Consider the following 22,411-nt stretch of genomic DNA (forward strand, 5'->3'; position numbering starts at 1 on the left):
CGCAACGAAGAGTAGCTAGCCCCCGCTCTCTGCAACTAGAGAAAGCCCACGCCTGGCAACAAAGACCCAATGCAGCCAAAAATAAATAATAATAAATAAAATAAATATAAAAAAATCTTAAAACAAAGTAGCCCTCTCTGTTATCTCAACTTTATAAATGCACCCAGTATATTTTTTTCCAGAGTCCTAACGCATTCTGGAGTTATTACGTTTGTTTAAGTGGTTGGCTGCTGTCAAGCTCTCTGAGAGACCATAAACGCTGTGAGAGCAGGGCTGGCTTGTCCTTTGTCCCCATCCCAACTCAAAGTTTAGCACATAGCAGTGGCTCAGAAACTGTGTGTGGAATAATGAAGGGGCTCTAGAGCGGGACAGAACTGGATTCCAATGTCAGCTTTCCCTGTTTCCTAGCTGTGTGTTCTTGGGCCAGTCCCTTGACCTCTCTGAGCTACAGTTTTCTCACGTAAAATGGAGGTCATAATGCTTCCCACACAGGGCCACTGTAAGGGTTAACGGAGTATGCATTTAAACTACCCAACACAGTACCCTCCATAAACTGTAGGGACGTCTCAGTCAATTCTCAAAATCATGCCAGGGTTGGGGAGATGCACTGTGTACCCATTTTACAGATGGAAAAACTGAGCTCCACCAAGGAAGAGGATATAAGTCGACTAACCAGAAGCACAATTTGAACCTGGTTCTCCCAAGTCCAAGGCCAGGGCTCTTTGGACCCTGTCTCCTGGGACATTTCTGAGCTTTGCTGCAGTATACCCCAGACAGAGAAGGAGCTAGGGAGGATGCCAGTAGGGCTGTTCACTCCCTGGGCTCCCTATGTGTCCTCCACTACTGGGCCTCTCCCAGGGGCATAGCCCCTTCTCCATGCCCCTCTAGACCTTCCCTCCTCTTATGATTGACACATCCTCCATGACCAGCCCCTCCTCTCCTGCTCTCAGTGGCCTAGGCACCAATCTCCTTCCACCCTCCAGGGAGTCCCCAGTTCAGTTCACTTCATGAACGTTTACTGAACGTTTATGATACTCCAGGCTGGGGACTGTGTCATCTGGGCCCTCCAGGAAGCAGACAACAGGTGGAGATAGCAGTGCAAGAGGTTTATTGTGAGAAGGGTGGGGGAGGAAGCAGGACCAGGCTGGGAGAGCCTCAGACTGTGTTGCAGATCTGACAAAGTCTTGGCCAACCCAGTGTGGACCTCCAGGAAAAGAATGTTCATTCAGAGGTTGTCAGCTAACTGCCCTCCTTGCAGGAGAACAGCAAGCTCTTTCTTGAAGGGAGATAGGACCAGTTCACGTCCATGGCTGCCACTGGAACTCTGCGATATGGAGGAAAGTAAACATCTCCTCTTGTTCTTAGGAGCTTAGGGTCCACTCTAGCGCTCAAGACAAACCCTCATGAAACTCTTATCCATGCAGTCAGCTTCCGGAAGGTCTTGGAATTTTGGGAAGTTACACAGCTGGTGGGTAGCCTGGCTGGGAGTGGGAGAGAGGCCTGAGGGCTGTTCAGGGAGGGTACAGTGTAGGTTAAAGGACAAGGGAAGAAGGGAGCGGGAGAGGGGCGTGGTCAGGCAGGTACACAACCTGGCAGGGCTCTGCCACCAGCCCCTGAGTGACCTTGGGCAGGTGCCTCGCCTTTCTGTGTCTCCATATCACCATCCTCATCATGAAGTTATTGGACCAGATCTGAGCTGGTTAACCTTTTGAGAATCTGATGAAAGCTAGGAAACTTCTCCCCAGAAAGGTACATTTGATTTTTTTTTTTAATTGTGGTAAAATACATGTAACATAAAATTCACCATTTTAATGAACACAATTCAGTGGCACTTAGTACATTCACGATGTCGTGTAACCATCACCATTTTCTAGTTCCAGAACTTTTTCCTCATCCCAAAAGAAACCCTGTATCCAGTCACTCCCCATGCCTCCCCACCCCTCAGCCCCTGGCAACCACTTATTTACTTTTCTGTCTTTTTTGATTTGCCTATTCTGGATATATCCTATAAATGGAATGGTACAATATTTGGCCTTTTGTGTCTGACTACTTTCACTAGGTATAATGTAAAGGTTCATCAATGTTGTGGCACATGTCAGTACTTCATTCCCTTTTATGGTTGGACAATATTTCATTGTATAGGTGGTATACCATATTTTGTTTATTCATTCATCTGCACATTTGGTTTTGCATATGATTTTGCACTCAGTTCCAGGGATTCCCTGAAGTTCACTTGCGTGGCCCTGGCGTGGGGTGGGCTGAGTTCAGGGTGCCTTAGAAAAAGAGTTGGGCCATCTGAAAGTGGGTTTCCAACTCTAATGTATGTGCTCATGGGCTAGGGATTAATCACAACTTGGGAAAGGCAGGATGTAAATGCTAGGCGAACCTTCTTAGGGGAGTAGCATTTGAGGTGGGCCGCTAACGACAAGAGTTCAACAGGCAGGTCGGGTGGCAGGCACTCCACGTGAGGACACAGCAGGAGCCGATCCCAGAGGGGATAAAGCACAAGTTCAGGGGACAGTGTCATTTAGCCACTGCAGTCTCCTCCTAGCACGGCAGCTCTGGGCAATCTCCTCAAGCCCGGAGAGGATGAGGTGGCTGGTTTGATAGAAGACATGACATCAATTATTGCTTCATGTCTCTGTTTATTTCCACGCAGCCAGGTGCCAGGCCTGTGGGCAGCTACTCTTTGCCGAGGCTAAACAGCCTCCCTAAATAGAAAGTGTGTTTCTTCCACAGGCTGCGTCACCCCTTTCCAGGGACAGCCACCCTCCCAAAGCCTGAGGCTGCAGCAGTCTGTCTGAAGACCCTCGCATCTAGCTCACCCCCTTCAGGTCTGGCTCCCCCCTCCTAGTCCATCCTAAAGCTTGTCTTACCTCCACATACACGCCTGTCCCTGTCCCCTATCATCTGCATCGCCCCCCTCCTTACATCTGGCCTTCCCCCCACTCAGCTGGCTCACTCTCCACGTCTGTCTCATTCCCCTTAAAATCTGGCTGCCCCCTTAAATGACTCATCACACCGCTCCCCTTCTTACTAGAAACTTGCTCAGCTAACATGCAGCAGGAGTCTCACATACTTCTTGGCCCTGAAGTCAGGCCACAGCTGGACACTTCCCAGGATGAACTGGCTTCAGCTTCAGGAACGATGCTCAGACTCCGGGCACCACCTCCAGGCTCAAATTGCTCTTCCTCCCTTCTGGGCAAGGACACAGGGGAAATGTTTTGGAGGCCACATAGAATAGGGGTTAGGAGCAAGGGGTCTTTAGAGTAAAACATGGATTTGCATCTCAACGTTGCCCAGTCCTAGGCCGTCCGTCTCCTCTTTAGGGTGGGACAGTGCTGGTCTCACAGGGTTGCCGTCACCCTCTAATGTCTCATCCCGTTCCGCTATCCTTAGAATCCTTATCCCAATTTCTCTATGGTCTGTCTGTCTGCCCCCACTAAAGCGTAAGGTCCAAGGGAGCAGCAGCCTTGCCTGGCAGATTCAGGGATGTATCCCAGTTCCTGGAGTGGTGTCTGGTACATGCAGGCCATCAGTAGAGGATAGGGACGGGGGAAACCTAGAGAAACGTCAATGGGTTCATGGTAGCTGCCTTCCAACACCTGTGGGACAGGAAGAGAGCCTAGCTCCTCCAGAGCAGCAGCGCTCAAAGGCAAAACCGTAAACCACAGCGACACATCCCTGGGAGGTTTGCAGCACGACTTGCCTAAGAATCAGAGCTCCCTCCTCGTGCGGGAGTCTCATCGCAGGCCCTGGGACCATCTGCTTGGGCTGCTGGTAAGGACGTGTCTGAGATGGATGGACATCGAGTTCTGGGGCTCTGGGCTGAGGCTCTCCGCCAAAAGGAAGGTTCTCTGCCCGAGCCCCCATCCTTTCTCCTTGTCCTGATCAGGAGAAGGCTGCTTGCTAGGGACAGGATCCGGGCCCAGGGAACGGCTCCCCTTGGGGCCTTCATCCTCTAGATTGTGGGGGTACCTGCAGGATGGCCCCATTCCACCAGTGAGGACACTGTTCTAGTGGCCCATGGCCTAGAACTGGGGCTGCTGGAGGATGAGGTGGGAGGAGGCCGAATTAAAAGCCCTGGGCCCGAGTTTCTTTCAAGCTGTGCAACCCAGGCCCTATGCCTCCCCCTCTGAGTCTCATCTACTCCCTTGCAGAAGGGGCTCAACACTGTCTTCATTGACTTCCCAGGATCAATGCGAGAAAAAAAGAAAAAAAAGTGTATAAGTACTCTGAAAACTGTACAGATGAAAGGGATTCTAGTTAAGGCCCAAAACCCTCAAACCCACTAGATAATTTCTCTCTCAGTGCAGTAAGCAGAATAATGGCTCCCCAAAGATGTCCGCATCCTTATCGCCAGAAGCTGTGAATTTGTTACCTTACAAGGCAAAAAGGACTTTGCAGATGTGATTAAGGATTTTGAGATGGGGAGATGATCGTGAATTATCCAGATGGTCCCAATGGAATCACAAGGGTCCTTCTAAGAGGGAGGCAGGAGGGTCAGAGTCAGAGAAGGAGATGCGATGATGGAAGCAGAGGTCGAAGTGACACGGCCATGAGCCAAGAAAGGCCGCACGCAGCCTTTAGGAGCTGGAAAAGACAAGGAACAGACTCTGTCCTAGAGCCCCCAGAGGAACACAGCTCTGCTCACACCTGATTTTAGCCATTTCAGACTTCTGGCCTCCAGAACTGTAAGATAATAAATTTGTGTTGTTTTAAGTCACTAAGTTTGTGGTAATTTGTTATGGCAACAATAGGAAATTAATATAGACAGAGTCATACAAACACTTTCAAATCTGATACTCCAACTCTTTTTCAATATTCCTTCTCAGTCAATGAAAGCATCTGTGGTTACCAAGTTAGCTCAGGACTCCCATGTTATCATTAAGTAGAGCACTGCTTATCCTGAGTTCCATTTTAGCAGAGCATGCCAAACTTGACGCACCCAAGTTAGAACCCCTGCTCAATAATCTTCCAGCTGGGTGACCCTGGGCCAGGTCCCTAACTTCTGGAGTTGTGCGAATTAAAGATGATTCCACTCAAAAACTCTTTCCTTTCACAGGAGTTAGGGGGTGTATCTAGGGTTGCCAGATAAAATACAAAATGCCCGATTAAATTTGAATTTCAGATAAGACAAATAGTTTTTTAGTATAACTATGTTCCATGCAAGGTTTCGTTGTCATGAACTTACCCATTCCAAACGTATTCATTGTTTTATCTGCAATTCAAATATAACTGGGTATATTTTTATTTGCTAAATCTGTTCAACCTTAGTCTTGTTCCAGGTCACATAGCTTGTAAGCAACAGAGCTGAGCCTCAGTCTCAGCACCTTCAACCCCAAGGTCAATAAGCACCCTGCTCCATCACAGGCCTGGCTTTGAGCAGAGTTAGCTTAGCCACAGAGTAGCCTGGGTTTACAACCCAACTGAGGCTTCACAAACAAACGAAGTCTGAGCTTTGAAAATTCATTTCATATCTTAAAAATATACAAAGTGGCTATGAAATAAAAATTTAAAACAACAAATAAAAAGCTTGTATTTATTATATAGGTACATACGTGTAAAGTGTGTAAAACCAACCCCGAGCATGAAAAATGGAAGAAGAAACTGCATGCCAAAATGCTTTAACATATATTAAGAATGTGAACGTATCTCTAACATGCCTTGCAGGACTTTTTTCCTTTTGCCTATGTGGACCAACCCGTAAGACCAGCGGAGTTTAAGTGGCAACTAACCTTACTGGGGGGTTTATCATGGACTGGGCAGCCTTCTAAGCACTTTATGTGTACTGACTTCTGTCTTTTAAAATTGAGATATAATTCACACAACGTAAAATTTTATATAACATAAAATTTACCCTTTAAAGTGTACAAGTCAGTGGTTTTTACTATACTCGCAAGATTGTGCCACCACCACCACTGTCTAGTTCCAGAACATTTCCATCACCCCAAAAAGGAACTGTATCCATCAACAGTCACTCCCCACTCCCTTCCGTCTTCAGCCCCTGGCAAATACCACTCTATTTTCCGTCTCTATGGATTTGCCTGTCCTGGACACTTCACAAACAGGAAATCATACAATATGTGGCCTTCCGTGGCTGCTTCCTTTCACGTAGCATAATGTCTTCAAGGTTAAATCCACATAGCACATATTGGTACTTCGTCTCTTTTTATTGCTGTAGTGTAATATTTCACTGTACTAATATACCATGCTTTATTTACCCACTTAGCAGTTGATGAGCATTTGACTTGTTTCCACATTGTGACTATTGTGAATAATGCTGCTATGAACATTTATTTGTGTGTAAGTTTTTGTGTGGACATGTGTTTTTTAACTCTCTTGGGTACATATCTAGGAGTAGGATTGTCGGGTCACACATAGTAATTCTATATTGAACTCTTTGAGGAACTGCCAGACTGTTTTCCACAGCAGCTGCATCATTTTGCATTCCCTCCGGCAGCGTGTGAGGGTTCCAATTTTTCCATGTACTTGCCAACACTTAACTTTCCTTTTTTAAAATTATAACTACCTTAGTGGGTGTGAAGTGGTATCTCATCGCGGTTTTGATTTGCAGTTCCTTAATGGCTAATAATGTTGAGCAGCTTTTCATGTGCTTTTTGTCCATTTGTATATCTCCTTTGGAGAAATGTCTATTCAAATCCTTTGCCCATTTTTTAATTGGGTTGTTTGTCTTTTGGTTGTTGAGTTGTAGGAGTTCTTTACATATTCTGGATATTAGACCCTTTGGAGATACACGATTTGCAAATATTTTCTCCCATTCTGTGGTTTTCTTTTCACTTTCTTGATAGTGTCCTTTGACACACAAGATTTTTTAATTTTGATGAAATCTAATTTATATATTTTCTCTGGTTGTTTTAGCTATGTGTCCTAAGTTCTTGAAAGTTTACAACAACCATGTGAGGTAGAGCACTCCCATTTTACAGTTGAGGAAATTGGGGTATAGAAGGTGAAGCACCTTGTTCAAGATTAAGCAGCTAACAAGCGGCAGGGCTGAACACAAGCACTCCCACTCCGGGACCCGGGCGGGAATCATTCACCACTCCTGCGCTCAAACTCAATTTAAGCAGTAGGATCCTTAAATTGTCCCTGGACCTTCAGACCTTATTCAAGATTAGGACAGCCTGCCTGACAGTTGTCATAGCTCACCTTTTATTGTTCATGAATTAATCTGAAGGGTCAGTACAGGGTTGGGGGGGGTGGGATACTCAGGGCAGCGGGGAACAATGGCAGCTGCCCCAGTGACGTAAAGCAGCCTCCGTGAGCCAAGGCCCTGCCCACCTTGTCTCCCATCATGGCTGCCAAGGCCTCAGACAGGGGATCTGGCTTCTCACTTCGGTCCTAATCAAAATAAGAAAGGTCAGCCAAGAAAGTGAGGCCTGTGTAAGTTGGTCAGGTTCAAGGGCAAGGGGAAGCCCCAAGCTGAGTCCGGCATAGCAGGAATGGAGGTAAGGAGGCCCAAGGTCTTGGAGAGGATGAGGAGCAATGGACACCAGGAGAGACCTGATCCAGAGGTAGGGGCAAAGGAAAGGCGCACTCTGGTGGGAGTGTCTCCCGGGTGTCAGGGTCTTGGAGGCAGGTAGGGGCAGCCCCACCTGCATAGGTCAGCCACCTGAGGAATGGGGCCATTCCAGTCTGACCTGCTGGCGGAGGGCAAGGAGCACTGGTCTGAGGAGTCACCTAGTGAGGGACATTCCTCCTACTATGGGCGCCACTGCCTGGAGGCTGTCCTGTGGCCCACACCCACCTGAAAGGTAGCAAGTTCTACACTGGGCCAGGGGGGGAATCTTCCAGAAGCCCAGGGCTACCTACTGACAAGTTTCAGCATCGCAAAGAAATGACAGGTCTCTTTCTGTCTTGTCAGGAACCAGGAATTCTTGCTTGGAGCCTCCTTCCTTAGGGCTAGCATGCCCAGGAAACTGTAAATCACGATGAAGACACTAATAGTAATAACTACCACTCTGTCAAATGTGCACTTTGTGCCAGGAACTGCACTAGGCTCTTTCCATCCATTCATCCATCCATCATCTCCAACCCTACAAAAACCCTGAGGAAGGCATGGTCCCTGCTTTCAGAGGTGAGGAAATGGAGACACACAGGGTGAGTGACTAAGGCTACCAGCTAGTAATGCTACTGGCCCCTCACGGAGGCATTGCTGTAGCAGTCCCTCAGGCCACACCCCAGGGGCCTGACCGCCACCTAACCTCACCGCCCACCCCCGAGGAAGTAGGAAGAAGGGGCTACTTCTCAGGCTGGTTGTGAAATGGGGGCTGTGACCCAAAAGGAAGAGGCAGGGCCAAGTGGTTTCGACAGACACAGTGGCCAAGGGCTGCTGCCTTCTCTCATTCACTACTCAAGAGAGCCCAGCACAGGAAGCAACTCTGACACTGGCTGGTCCAGAGTTTCTGAAATACGTCTGAGCATCAGGCTCACTGGAGAGCGTTTAAAAATACAGATCCCTGGACACAGAGATTTGGATTCTATAGATCTTAGCGGGGCCCAGGAATGCACATTTCACGGAACCTCTGGTACTTCTGATGCAGAGCCAGGTTTGAGAACCTGGGGCTGGTCTAACCCCTTCACTAAACAGTAGAGAAAACCCGATCTCAGTTCAGGGAAGTCCTACAGGTGGGAAGCAGCAGAGTAGAGATTTGGTCCCAGGTGGACACAGCCGTCAACATTAGACTGCCTCTCCTGGGAGGAGAAAGCCAACTTGAAAGTTGACCATATTTCTGGAGCCCGGAACTGACAGAAAAAGTCACAGGGCAAAACATGGACTCAAAATATAAATATTTGAAATTTCTAGAAAACTCGCTTCCAAAAAAGTAAATATCTATGAAAGATAAAAAGGACAGCATACTGGAAGCAATACTTGCAGTGAATAAGACAAAGAGTTAATATACTTGTAATTATTTATCTATGTAAACAATTCATTCAACTTGATCAGGAAATCATTAAGGCTAAATAAGCAAATGGCTAAATGAAAATAAGCAAAGAGCTTAAATGTGCACAGAACACAATAGTTAGTGAAAAAATATTTAATGGATAACATTTGATTTGTTGATAAACTTTAAAATGTAAATTGAAACAAGGTACCATTAACACATTAGATTATTTTTTAAACTGTATTTTTATATATGTACTTACATGTGTAACTTCATAGGAATGGATTGGGGGGACTTCCCTGGCGGTCCAGTGGTTATAACTCCACACTCCCAATGAAGGGGGCTCGGGTTTGATCCCTGGTCGGGGAACTAAGATCCCGAATGCTGCACAGCGTGGCCAAAAAACAAAACAAAAAAGAAAGAAAAAAAAAAAAAAAAAGAAAAGGATTGGGAAGTTGTTTTCTGATTGCGTCAATATCTAGTCTCACCCTTTTTTATTAACCAAGCCCTTCTTTTATGAGGAATGGTGAGGAAGCAGCAACATGCTAATTACCTGGAACACAGACGTGATGGCTGGAGCTCCAGGGACTATCTTAGACCATGTGGAGATCTTAGGGATGGATGCTATGAAATGAGGATACAGAGCACAGAGCCTGTGTTCTTCATGACCAATGACCATGGGTCCACTATGCTAGCCCTGAAATGCTTTGTCTAGACTTCTTTTATGTGGAAGAAAAATACATTTATTTGCTTAAGCTTATGTTACTTTGATTTTCTGTCATGTGCAGTTGAACCTAAACTTAACTGATACACACATCAAACCTATGTGGAGGTGCAAAAGGGACTATGCTATGGTATTACTTACATTTATTATTATTATTTTTTACATTAAGAATGTATTGATGTATTATTTATATAAGCATCTGTTTTGGAGCCTCAGTGAACTCAGCTTGAGTATGAGCCCCATCACCTCCTATCTATGTGACCTGGGGCAGTTAATTTCTCTGAGCCTGTTTGCCCCTCTGTAAAGTGGGCATGATAATAACAGAACTTATTGAGTTGTTGTGGTGCTTAAATGAATTAATGCAGATAAAATGCTTGGCACCATGCCTGGCTGACAGCTATTACCGTACTACATTATGCTATCACATAGGCACTAGTGGTGGCAGAACCAATTAGAAAAACCCAGGACGTGTTTTTGAGTTAAAAAAAAAAACAAAAAACAGGTTGCAAAACTGGCACATGAGTATGATCCCTTTTGTGAAAAATTATTTTTATTTCTACATAGATATGTGTATCTACGCATCAAGAGATGTCTGGAGGGATGGTTGACCAAATGTTGTAGTGGTAATTCCTGGATAGTAGAAGCTTTGCTTTCTTCTATATGGTTGAAAAAGAGCATTATTATTTTTTGAGCAGGAAAATTAAAAAAAAAAAAAAAAGGGAAAAGCCCCTTGGAAAACAATATAACAACTCTCACCACGAATCATTAAAGCATCCATACCCTTTGACCCAACCATCTCACTCTTGGGAATTGACCTGAGGAAATAATTCAAATGAAGGAAGAAGGCTACATCCATAAAAACATGCACTGCAGCATGATTTATAATAGAGAAAAATGGGGAACCACTTAAGTGCCTTATATTAGGGTAATACCTATTATTCACCCACTGGAATATTGTGCAACAATTAAAATGAGAAAGATGATGACCACGTAAAAACATGGAAAAATGCATATGACAGACTGAGAAGAAAAAGGAGCAGAACGCAAAATCAGATGTGTCAGGAGAACAACTGGGCAAAAGTCCTGCATGCATTGGGATGAGGACTGGAAGGGAACACAAACAGTTGAATTTGTTGGGGTCACTAATTGTAGATTTTTTTTTTTCTTTTTCACTTAGAATTCTGTCTAATGTTTCTATAATGTTCTTCGTATAATTTTAAAAATTGGCTTTAAAAATCCCCTCAGGGAAAAGAAGAGAAAGCAGGAGGAGGAAAAGAGGAGGGAGAAGATGTGGATTCTCCCAGAAGCAGGGTCTGGATGAGAAGAGTACAGAGGCAATCTGAACACATGGGCACAGTCCCAGCTGGATCTTCTACCTGGGTGGCCCCAGAGGCTGCATCCCCTCTGTTCTCTGACTCAAGAGTAATCAGGTGGACCAAAATCGTTGCCTAAGTTAGGGAGACAGTACGTTAGCTGATAATAAAGTGAGGGTTAAAAGTGTTCTCCAGATTGGAATCATTTGGAAAAATTGATCATGCTTGCTATTGACGACCAGCGGGCTGGCAAGGGCATGAACTGCCAGGCCTCCTGGAGGGCGGTTTGGCACAGTGTATCCAAACAAAGGAGGTGTGTCTCCTCAGAGTCAGCAACCCCACTCCTTGGGATTTAGCCTAAACCTAAGAAAATGATCAAGCCAGTGCATAAAAATATTTACATAAGATGTTCGTTACAGCGTTTATAAAAATAAAAAATTAAACCTTCTGTTTCACCAAAAAGGAACTGGTAAACTAAATTTCGGGATCACAATGCAGTGGTACACTAGGAAGCTACACTAAAAAAATAGGATGTAGATACAAATTTGACATGAAAAAATGCCCACCACATCTGGGGTAGAATAAGAAGGCTCCAAAGCAAGATGTGTATTTTCCCCTTTTTGTAAGAGTGTCTATCTAAAGATGTTCATTTGCATGTAAGAACTTCTGCTAAGATACAGACCAAGATCTAAAAGAAGTTAATCTTTGAATGGTGGGATTACAAACTGGATCAAGGAGTTTAGTCTCAATTATATTGTTGCAGTAACAAACAACCCCAAATCTACTGGTTTACAGCAGTGAGTGTTGCCATCCCACTCCTGCTCCTGTCTCTGGTGGTCGGCCGCTCCTCTGCCCAAAGACTTCTTCACTCTAGGACCCAGGTGGACGGAACAGCCTCTATTTGAACCCTGCAGGTCTCTGTGGTGGAGGAAGGAGATGGTGGACCACCCACTGGCTCTTACAATCTGTGCTGGGCACGTCTTATGGCCCTTCCCAGGTTCAATGGGGCAGGGATATATAATGGTAAACATTTTGAACAATGAAACAAGCTACGACATAAGTTATTTCATCCTTGTCTTAGTCCATTCAGGCTGCTGTAACAAAAATACGACAGCCTGCGTAGCTTAAATAACAAACATTTACTTCTCACAGTTCTGAAGGCTGGGAAGTCCAACATCAAGGCGCCAGGAGATTTGGTGTCTGGTGAGGGCCTGATTCCTGGTTCATAGCTGTCTGTCTTCCCTCTCTGTCCTCACACGGTAGATGGGGCCAGGGAGTTCTCTGAGGTCTCTTTCATAAGCACACTAATCCCATTCATGAGGGCTCCATCTTCATGACCTAATCACCTCCCAAAGGCCCCACCTCTGAATACCATCCCCCTAGGGATGAAGTTTCCACATATGAATTCTGGGGGGGAACACAAACATTCAGTTTATAGCAATCCTATTACTTAAAGTCCTTTCTTTGCAGAATGCAGTTCTTTCCCAGGAAGTGGATGGTCTCATGGAGATGGGACATGTGGGTTCTCCAGGAGGGAAAATACAGACACCGAGACCAAGCACCAGGCAGAGATGGCAGCTTCAAGCCTGAGGCAGAGCGGCCAGAGAGAGGTCAGGATTTTGCTTACTTTAAGAGACAGGTCAATCAACCTGACCCCACGGTAAGAATAAAACAACAATGTGACAGAAAGTTCTAGATGTCCAGAAGTGTTATGCCAGTTCTCTTACTTACTACTTGTATGACCTGAGTCAAGTTAGAGGGCCTCTTTGAATGCCCCCATACGTAAAATGCAAATTAAAATAGCTGTCCTGCTTACTCTACTTGGTTGGGCATGGGGGTGGGGGTGGCTCAGTCGTCAGCCGTAAAATTGTCAGCACTCTAGGTGGGCAAGGTTTGGGCCTTCAAGCTGTAACCACACACTCACATACACTACATTTCCCCAAATCCTCTCATCACCTCATCATCAGCGTAGCTTGTTCACCGCTCTTATTTTGTGTCCGTATGCCTTTCAACAGGACAGGTGAAAAGATGACAACAGAAGTCTCCATATGCAGGAGGAGAACCCCTTTGATGGATGAGCCCAGGATGGTCTGGACACAGAGGGAAGGACCTCACTCCACTTGGTCAGGTCTGGAATTAGCCTTGTTCCCCTTCTTTCTCCTGATCCCAGCCTCTCAGGACGGAAGGTGACAGGGCTTCTCAAACTGGCCTGACCACTACGGGCACTTAGGAAACATTTAAACACTAGATTCCTGGGCTCCACCTTCCAGAGACTCTGATTCACCTGGTGAGGGTGGGAGGCTGGGTCACAGAAGGTGACCTGTGCCATCCCCACCCGGCTCCCATCCAGCCCCTCCGCACAGGCCTCGTGTGGTGCCCCAGCAGGGAGGGCCCGGGCATCTCAGGTGGCACGAGCCCTGACAGCTGGGAGAAACCTGAGTGGGCCCAGGTTATCTGATGGCGCACCTGCTCCGGCCCCGTGCTCACATCTTGAATATCAAGACCAGGGGAAGGCTCAAGAAGAGGCTCCCCAGGCAGCACAGGTCACCCTGTAAGCTGCGTCGGGGCCAAAGGAGATAGTAAGAAAAAAGCATTTCCCCTTTCCTGCTCCCAGTCCCTCAGAACCAAATGCACTGCAGGCTTCCACAGCCCATCTACACACCTTTACTGATAACCCTGGAGTTTATCTCTTCACACACCTATCAACATGGTGGTGAGTTCCTCGAGGGCTGGGACAGGTCTTACTCTTCTCTGCATGCCGCTCAGAGCCTGGCACACTATTAGTGCTTGCTGAATATTTCATAAATAAACGAGAGGGAGTTAACACTTACCATGTTACCGCAGGTCAAAGAAGGACTGATATTCACACCCACCAGGCACATGCGAAATGCACGTGCTCACCTCTGAGGGGTGGGGGGAACCCTATCCTTAGTCACCCAGCTAGAGACGGAGCTTAGCATGCCCTGATTTGCAAGGGTGCTAAATTGCACCCTTTGATATGATAAGTTATGGAGCCTTTTCACAGGAAAATGCCTCCCTCCCCACCGCCCCCCAAACCCTGCATAGAATTTACAGGTTAAGGGTATCAGACCTTAAAAAAAGGCGGGAAGCTCTTTTTTTAATGGATGCATGCCAGATAATGAACATAGATGGAACGACAGAGTCAGACATTAACATTTTGCAACCCCCAATCTAATCATTGATTTAGGCACGGATCGTTGATGAATGCTAAGATCACTGGGAAAATGACTGCCAGGAAGGAATCTCAGCCCTAGACTAAGGCTCAAGCCCCCAGATCAGGATCCCACACTCCAGGAAAAAGCCCAGACAAAGGATAAGACCGCAGTCAAGGCAGGCTCCAGATGGGTTTATTAAGGCCAGGGGAGAATCACCAGGCTCTGATCTTTCCTGAATTCTCCCCTCCCCTTTCCCTCTTGGCTCCCCCCACCTTCACTCTCTCAGGGGAAAAGGCTGCAGTGGGGAGGGGACTGGGGGCCACTCTGGAAGTACCGTGAGGCTCCTGACACCCAAACATATCCTGGCTGCCGAAAGAGAAGAGGCAAGGCTTGCTGTGATCTCTCCCACTGTTCTCAGAGTCCAGCGGGCTGCCGTGCTGGACATACATGTCCCGTCCTGTACCTGCAGGAGCAGGAAGCCCGAGAGCTCTATTTCTCATCCCGTCCTGTCCTGCAGGAGCAGGAAGCCCGAGAGCTCTATTTCTCATCCCGTCCTGCCCTGCAGGAGCAGGAAGCCCGAGAGCTCTATTTCCCAGAATCTCTTGCCAGCCAGGATTTGTTCAGAGTCTACTGATGAGAGGCACCCACAGAGACCATTACTCCTTCTCTGGCAGTGGTGGGTACACTTGATGCCAGTTCCCAGACCAGAAATGTCCTCCCATCTGCCTCACTGTAGCCATTCCCCTGGCGATGCCAGGGCCGGGCAGTGACCAGAGCCGGGACAGCACCTGCCAGTGGAGATGGCAGTGTCACTGGGACACAGGAACATGTGGTTATCCTCCCGGCACAGGGGAGGGAGTTCTCTGCTGCCAGGCCTCTTGGAGCCGAGACAGAAGGGTCGGCAACATAGAGTCCAGCACGGCCAGCCCCTCCCAGGAACACCGAAGACCCCTGGAAAAACAAAGAGGCCAGGCTGTGACTGTGCCCTCTTACCAGTTTCAATCATCACCCTCCACCAGTGTCAAGGCCCTGGCACCCACAGGCCCCTCCTTGTCAGTCTTTCTCACCTCTCTCTGGTCTGTGGATGCGTAGTCAGGGTTCCCTGGGTCCCCAAACCACCTCCCCCCACTCAACACACCTGTGATCCAGCAGCAAGAGGCCCTGCTCCAGCAGCTCCTGCACCTCCTTGTCGGCTACAAACAGGTCCCACAAGGTCAGCTGGGGCTCAAACTGCTGCCAGTGCTGGGGAGACCAGAAGGGGCAGAGATGCAGGGACCACAAGGTGGGGAGCTGGCGGGGCTATTCTAGGCCACCTGTCTGGGGGTGCAGTGAGGGATGAGGGGTGGGTCCAATCCCACACAGGGATCTCAAAACTGACTGTCATGCACACCAGGACCAGGCCAATGGACCAGCAGGGAGGTGGGCACCTTCAGTCCTATTCCATGTTCAGGCCAAACCCAGCTCCCAGCCAAGCCAGGTCTCCCTTTGCTCCTCCCTTCTCCCTGTTCTGGTCAGAGTATGGTCAGCCCCAGCCAGAGCTCTATGGCTCTGACTTCATCCAGAGCACTTCTGAGCTTGACTGATCTTTATCTACTGCACTTCCTATCTGAGCTTTCAGCTCTGCTTTAAAAATATTTGAAAACTCTTAATCTAGTCTATTCCCTTAGATGACTGAGAAAGTTGAAATTCAGAGGTGAAAGGACATGTGCCTAAGGTTGCAATAGATGGGGACTAGAGCCCGGGTCTCTGCAGCCCTAGTCTAGGGTTCTCACCATTGCCCTACGCTGCTCATTGCTATGGGAGGGTGTGTGTGTGTGTGTGTGTGTGTAGAAGAAAGAGTGAGACAGAGTGATTCTGCGAGGCCTAGGAGGAGAAAGCAGCGTGTGTGTGTGTGTGTGTGTGTGTGTGTGTGTGTGTGTGTGTAGAAGAAAGAGTGAGACAGAGTGATTCTGCGAGGCCTAGGAGGAGAAAGCAGCGTGCCAGACCCCTTGACCTCTTACCTGGTGAGTGATCCCCACGTCTGTGCGTAGTCCCATGGCCAAGACTTCCTCCAGACTGAAAGAAACACCAATAAGGGGTCTTGGAGAGGAGACTTGTGCTTCTCCCATTCTTCACACCCTATGCTGGGATGTGCGTATGGGGGGTTTATGGGGATCACGCAGTATGGGGCAGGGAGGGGGGCAGGGCAAGGCGGGAAACAAAGATGTGCAGGTAGGTGGTTCTTGGGGTAGAGGGGAAGCCTGAGGGGCGAGCCCTCGGGTGCTCACAGCGCCAGCTCGCCCAGGGGGACGCGCCTCCGGGTGCCGTGACCAAACAGCGTCACCTCCTTCATCCAGCTGTCCGGCTCCAGGGTCTGGATCCGAGCCTCTCGGGTGTGGCCCCCAGCCCCCTGGGGTATAAATCGCCCATGGGCTCCTGACAACATCAACAACCACCCCCACTTTAATAGCAGCTAACACTGTGTGCTTGCCAGATGTTCAATCAGTGGTTCTCAAAGTGTGGCCCCTGGACCAACAGCATCTCAGATGCCAGAAATGTAAATTCTCAGGCCCTGTCCAATTCCAGAAATTCTAGAATTTGGTTGGGGCCCAGTTGGGTTTTAACAAGCAGTCCAGATAACTCTGATGCACACTAAAGATCAAGAACCACAGTGCCAGGCACTATACCAAGTGCCTCAAAATACATACGTAACAGCTCTACAAAATAGATAGTATTTTTTGCCACACTTTACATATGAGGAAACAGAGGCTTGGAGAGCTTAATAAGTGGCCCAAGAGTACACAGCCACGACACTGCTCTCCTGAGTCATCCCACCTAAGGTTCACAGGGGACTCACCAGGTCCAACGCCAAGGTACTGACCGCACTGCCAGTAAGTCCAGTTGTGGGTACTAAGCGCCCCCTGTGGGAAGGGAGGGAACAGTCGGTGCAGAGAGAAGCGGGTGGGTCTGTCTCTGCTCAGGTAAGGGCACCTGGTTAGAATGTCCCACCATCTCAGGCTTCGGAAGCACCCTTCTCCCCAAAGAGCCACAACTGCCTGGTCACGCCTCAGCCTGACCATGCCCCACCTTCAGCCACAGGACTTACATTCCGGGCGAAGTTGGAGACCTCATACTGGCGGAAGCCAGCCTCCCGAAGGACTGCCCGTCCCTCCTGGTACATCTCAGCGGCAAGTTCGGGGTCAGGGGCAGGAAGGGCGCCCTGCTGCACCTGGGTGAAGAGGGCGGTGCCCCGCTCCAGGGACAGCTGGTAGAGGGACACATGGTCATCACAGAGGCGCAGCAGTTTCCGCAGCTGCCCAAGCCACGGCCCCACGTGCTGTGCCGGCAGCCCCAGCATCAGGTCCACAGAAACACGCCCCGGGAAGTGGCGCCGGGCCTCCGCCAGCATCTGCAGAGCCTCACTGGCCGAGTGTGTCCTCCCCAGCAGCTGGAGCTCAGTGTCATCTAGGGACTGGAGAGAGAGGGTCAGGTGTAAGCACGCAGGCTAGCTCAGAGGGAGACAGAAACACCTGACTGACCTTACTGCAGACACAGATACAGGGGAAAACACAGGACATTGCAGGGGGCTGGAGGGTGGAAGGTCAAGCCAGTAGCAGGGGTACAATTCACTGAAGAGTCACTATGTGCAAAGCATTTCTACGCAGTGTCTAATTTATCCTTATAACCCTCCAACATTAGCTCCATTTTACAGATGACAAAACAAGTTCAGAGATGTTAGGCAGCTTGCCCAAAGTCATACAATGGCGAAGTCAGACCTGGAATTTAGGACTGTCTGACGCCAAAGCCAACCATCCTTTTTTGATTTTACTTTTTACTTTGAAATATTTCGAACCTATACAAAAGTTGCAAGAAAAGCTCAACAAACACCTTCATCCAGATTCACCAATTAACGTTTTGCCACATTTGCTTTGTCTCTCTCTCTCTAAATATACACATATATTATGTTGAATCATTTGAGGGTAAGTTATAGACCAGGGCTGTCTAAAAGAACTATCTGCGATGATGGAAACGTTCTGTATCTGCATTGCCCAATACAGTAGATACTAATCACGTGTGGCTATTTAAATTTTAAGTTAATTAAATTTAAATAATCACATTCTAGGTGCTTCCTAGCATGTGGTCAGTGGCTACTATATTGGTCAGTGCAGATATAGAACATTTTAGTATAATACGGTAGCCACTGGCCACAGGCTAGTGAGCACTTGCAATGTGCTTATTTAAATGTAAAAAACTTAAATATTGTACTCCTGTACCCCTAAATAATTAAATGTGTACTTCCTAAGAACAAGGACATTCTCTTACACAACCACAATCTAATTATAGAGTTCAGGAAATGTAACACTGATACAATCCCGTTATCTAAGACACAGTCTTATCCAAAGTTGGCCAATTGTCCCTAAATGTCTGCTGTAGTAATTTCCTCTTCCCACCCCAATCCAGGATCCAATCAGGGGTCACACATTGCATTCAGCTATCATTGTCTCTTTAGTTTCCTTTAGTTGAGATCCTCATCCTGTCTTTGTCTTTTATGACATTGACATTTTTGAAGAGTACAGGCTAGTTGTTTTAATTTTCTATTTTATTATTATTTTTTAAATTATTTATTTATTTTGGCCGCGCCGGTTCTTAGTTGCGGCACATGGGATCTTTAGTTGTGGCATACGAACTCTTAGTTGCGTGCACAATCTAGTTCCCCAACCAGGGACTGAACCCGGGACCCCTGCACTGGGAGTGTGGAGTCTTACCCACTGGACCACCAGGGAAGTCCCCAGGCTAGTTGTTTTTAAAAATGTCTCTTAGGGAAGGAAGCTGCATGGCGCGGCCTAAATAAATTAATTAATTAAAATGTCTCTTAATAAGTCCTAGAGCTCTCCTGTACATCATTGTGTTTATAGTTAGCAATACTGTACTGTACACTAAAAAACTGTTAAGATGGTACTTCGATCTCATGTTACCTGTTCTTACGATACACACACAAAGTCTCTTAATTTACGTGTTTCCTCACAATTAGATTCAAGATATGTAAGCATTTGGGGCCCGAGTATCTCAGAAATGGTGTGTCCCTCTCAATATGTCTCATCAGGACAAAGCCCTGACCCCAAACTCTATGGTAAATGGTACATGTATTTGAAGGAGGGAGACAATACTGGCTATGGAAATATCACGGGCCAACCTGCAAGGAACATATTTCTCCCCCCACTTAAAAACCTTCAGTGACTCCCTTGTCACCACTAAGCAAAACCCCAAACTTCCTAGTATGGTGCTGAAGACTTCTGGGCCCTAGCTTGCAGCCTTGTCCCCAGCCTCTCCAGTCACAAGGAATGGCTCACAGGTCCCCCAAAACATGCAAGCTCTTCCAAATCCTGTGTCTTTTCCTCCCACACCCTCATCTCTGGTGGACTCCTCTTCCTCATTCAAACATCATGTCCTTCAGGAAGGTTTCTATGATCTTGTCAGACTGAGATGGCCTTCAGGCTGTACTCTGAGAGCATTTTGTAGAGACCCCATTTATAAGCAGACTTTATCATGCTGCAGTGATCTGACCACCTGTCGGCCTCCTCCTGGGTCTCCAATCATGTAACAAATGTTTTTCAAGCATCTACTATGTGCCAGGCACATAGTGCTTGGAACACTGTGATGAACACAAAGGCATACATGATCCCTGCCTCACAGGGCTTGTGGTCTACCACAGAAACAGACAATTAAGTACTTACAAAAGCGTCACCATACACTTTTTAGTGCCTACAGGTTCCTGGCACCCAGAAAGAGCTCAATAAATGTTTGCCCAATGAATGAACGTGATCACCCAGGACAGACATCCTGGGTGCTCTAGGATGAGGTGGGTGAGATGGGTTACCTGGAGGCCAATGGACAACCTGTTGACTCCTGCTGCCCGGAATGCTGCCAGCCTGGAGCTTGGGGCCGAAGTGGGGTTGGCCTCCAGTGTGACTTCAGAGTCTGCAGGCAAGTGAGTTGCCTGGGCCACTGCCTCCAGGACAGCTGCCACAGTATGGGGGCTGGCCAGACTGGGGGTACCCCCACCAAAGAACACAGACTCCACTCTAGGGAAAGAGGATGGAGAAGATGAGACGTGGGGGAGCCCTACGGGATGCCTACACCTGTCCTATGCACCGGCCACATAATTCCCAAGACCCCGCCTACAGCCCCCAGTACCCACCGCCGCACCCCACTGAGTTGCAGCAGCGTCTGAGCCTCGGTCACCAGACAGCGTCTCATAGCAGCCTCGTCCACGCCGCGGGGGATGTACTTGTTGAAGTTGCAGTAACTGCAGCGCTTCTCGCAGTAGGGCCACTGGGGGCAGGGGGCGTGTGAACAGGACGAGAGATGACCCCGGGGCTGCCCTGGCCACTTCCAGGGTTCAGTCGCACACATCCCCATCCCCATTCCGAGGTCAGTCAACAGTGGCTACCGCATCTAAGCCACGCAACTCCCCAAGGGGATTAGTAAGCCCACTTCCATAGGAGAAAATTGAGGTTCAGAAGGGAAATCACATGGTCAAGGTCAACGAGATGGTGAGCACCAGAGACTTCAGGTCTCCGGACCAAGACATTTCCCTGCCAGGGAAAGGGTCCCAGACCTCGTCTGGGAGCGGGGAAAGACGGCAGGTGGGCTCGCAGCGCGACAAGCGCCTCCTCGTCTCCGGCCCTCCGCGCCCGAGTCTCCGCCTCCCCTCCCCACTCACGTGGACGTAAAGTGCTGCGCGCTGGCTCCCGGGCGTAGGACCCCGGGGTCCTCCCGCGTCCTCCGCGAGGCGGCGCCTCTGGGCCATCTTGCCGGCCTTCACCCAGCCGCGGGCCTGAACCCAGCGGAGCGCCGTGCCGCCCGCTGTGGCGGGGCGGCCCGGTGCGCGGGCCAGGACCCGAGATCGAGACGAACCCAGGGCAAAGCGTCCTGTGTGCGCAGAGCCGGGCCGGGTGGGCCGCCCGGGCGGAAGGAAGGGGGCTGCGTGGCCGCGCCCTGTGTCGGAGCGCCGCCGGGAGGGCTCCGGGCCGCAGCGCCACCTGCTGGGCACCGGTGCGCTCACCGCAGCCGCCCGGCCGTCCTTTCTCTGGCGGCGGGAGGGGTGCGGGGAGCTCCGCAGCTTTTGGCACCCCGTCGAGGGCGAGTTCCTGGATCAATCCAGGAACTCTTAGTTCGTTCAATGGGTTCCTGCACATTTTATGTGCCTGGTTCAGAGCTGGGCGCTGGGGACATCCAGATGCATAAGACCAGGGCACAGCACAGGTGCATGAGACAGGACGTAAACCAACAAGAGACAACAGGCAACAGATTTTAATTCAGCACTTGCTGGATACCAGGCCGGTGCGCTCCGTGCCGCAAGGCGGGTCTGTTACAAGGGACGTGGAATCAGTGGGGTAGGACAGGGCACTTGGAGTGAATGTTGCAAGAGCAGAAAATCCCAGGGGGAATGGGCTTGGCCAGGAGAGTAGGCTGTCATCTCCGGGGTCAGGCCAACCCCAGGCACCTGCTGTGAGCAGAGTCAGAGATGCTGTGTGTGGGACAGACAGGGTTCAGGTGAAGGGCTGGACAAGCAGGCACCTGAAGAACTGTCCCAGAAAGTGGAAGGATCATGGGCTTTGGAATCAGTCAGCTGGGTTCCCTAATTCCAGTTGTGTGACCTTGGGCAAGTCATTGAACTTCTTGAGTTTCAGTTTCATAGTTTGTGAAATGGGGCTAATGCCTACTTGACTGTGTCACTGGGAAAATTTCAACAGGAAATGTATATGGATGCACCTGTATGTGTATAGTGCCTGGCACTCAGAATACCCTAAATTTATGTTCATTTTCTAAAAAGTAAAGAGGAGGCTGCTGCTGCTGGGGGCAGACACACTGGGAGGTAAGGCTTGCAAGCAGAAGGAACTTTTCTTTCTGTGAACTGGAAATCGCTGTGCTCAGCTGTTTTTCTTTCTTGGGTCAAGCTACAGCCTGCATTCTCCTGCTTTATCTGCCCATCAAGGAAGCCCCAGGTTCACTGAAAATTGGGTTGGTTGGGAGGGATGGGGGAGTAGGGGGATGTAGGATGATAGCTAAAGAGTATGGAGTTTCTTTTTAAAAGGTGATGAACATTTTTTAAATTGACTTTGGTGATGGGTGCACATATCTGTGAATATACTAAAAACCACTGATGTAACACTTTAAATGGGTGAATCGGGTGGTATGTGAATTATAACTCAATAAAGCTGTTTTTTGTTTTTTTTTTTTAAAAAAGAATACTTCTTGGTGTACTAATCTAGCAACAATGTGAAAAAGAAATGAGTATAGCCCTAAAAA

The 22,411-nt window shown here is 48.5% G+C and overlaps 1 protein-coding gene across 1 annotated transcript; it reads right to left on the bottom strand.

Moving 5' to 3' along the window:
* Positions 1 to 14,289: 14,289 nt before the first annotated feature.
* On the bottom strand, positions 14,290 to 21,798 carry RSAD1 (radical S-adenosyl methionine domain containing 1). The gene is made up of 10 exons (XM_068531758.1): positions 21,760 to 21,798; positions 20,823 to 21,188; positions 20,298 to 20,431; positions 19,977 to 20,181; positions 17,205 to 17,570; positions 16,956 to 17,019; positions 16,387 to 16,534; positions 16,120 to 16,174; positions 15,258 to 15,361; positions 14,290 to 15,070 (listed from the first exon to the last, which is right to left on the bottom strand). The coding sequence occupies exons 1-10, from the start codon at positions 21,796 to 21,798 to the stop codon at positions 14,953 to 14,955; spliced, it is 1,599 nt and encodes a 532-aa protein (XP_068387859.1). The 3' UTR covers positions 14,290 to 14,952.
* Between the last annotated feature and the right edge of the window lie 613 nt (positions 21,799 to 22,411).

The sequence above is a fragment of the Eschrichtius robustus genome, chromosome 20, assembly GCF_028021215.1.
Source record: "Eschrichtius robustus isolate mEscRob2 chromosome 20, mEscRob2.pri, whole genome shotgun sequence".
Taxonomy (NCBI): Eukaryota; Metazoa; Chordata; class Mammalia; order Artiodactyla; family Eschrichtiidae; genus Eschrichtius; species Eschrichtius robustus.

Excerpts from the sequence above, each read along its gene's own strand:
- RSAD1 (XM_068531758.1), bottom strand. The coding sequence starts at position 21,798 with ATGAAACTGAAACTCAAGAAGTTCAATGACTTGCCCAAG. Across the intron at positions 20,182-20,297 it reads CAACTCAGTGGGGTGCGGCG|AGTGGAGTCTGTGTTCTTTG; the intron begins GTGGGTACTGGG and ends CTCTTTCCCTAG. Across the intron at positions 17,571-19,976 it reads GGTTGTCCATTGGCCTCCAG|TCCCTAGATGACACTGAGCT; the intron begins GTAACCCATCTC and ends CTCTCTCTCCAG.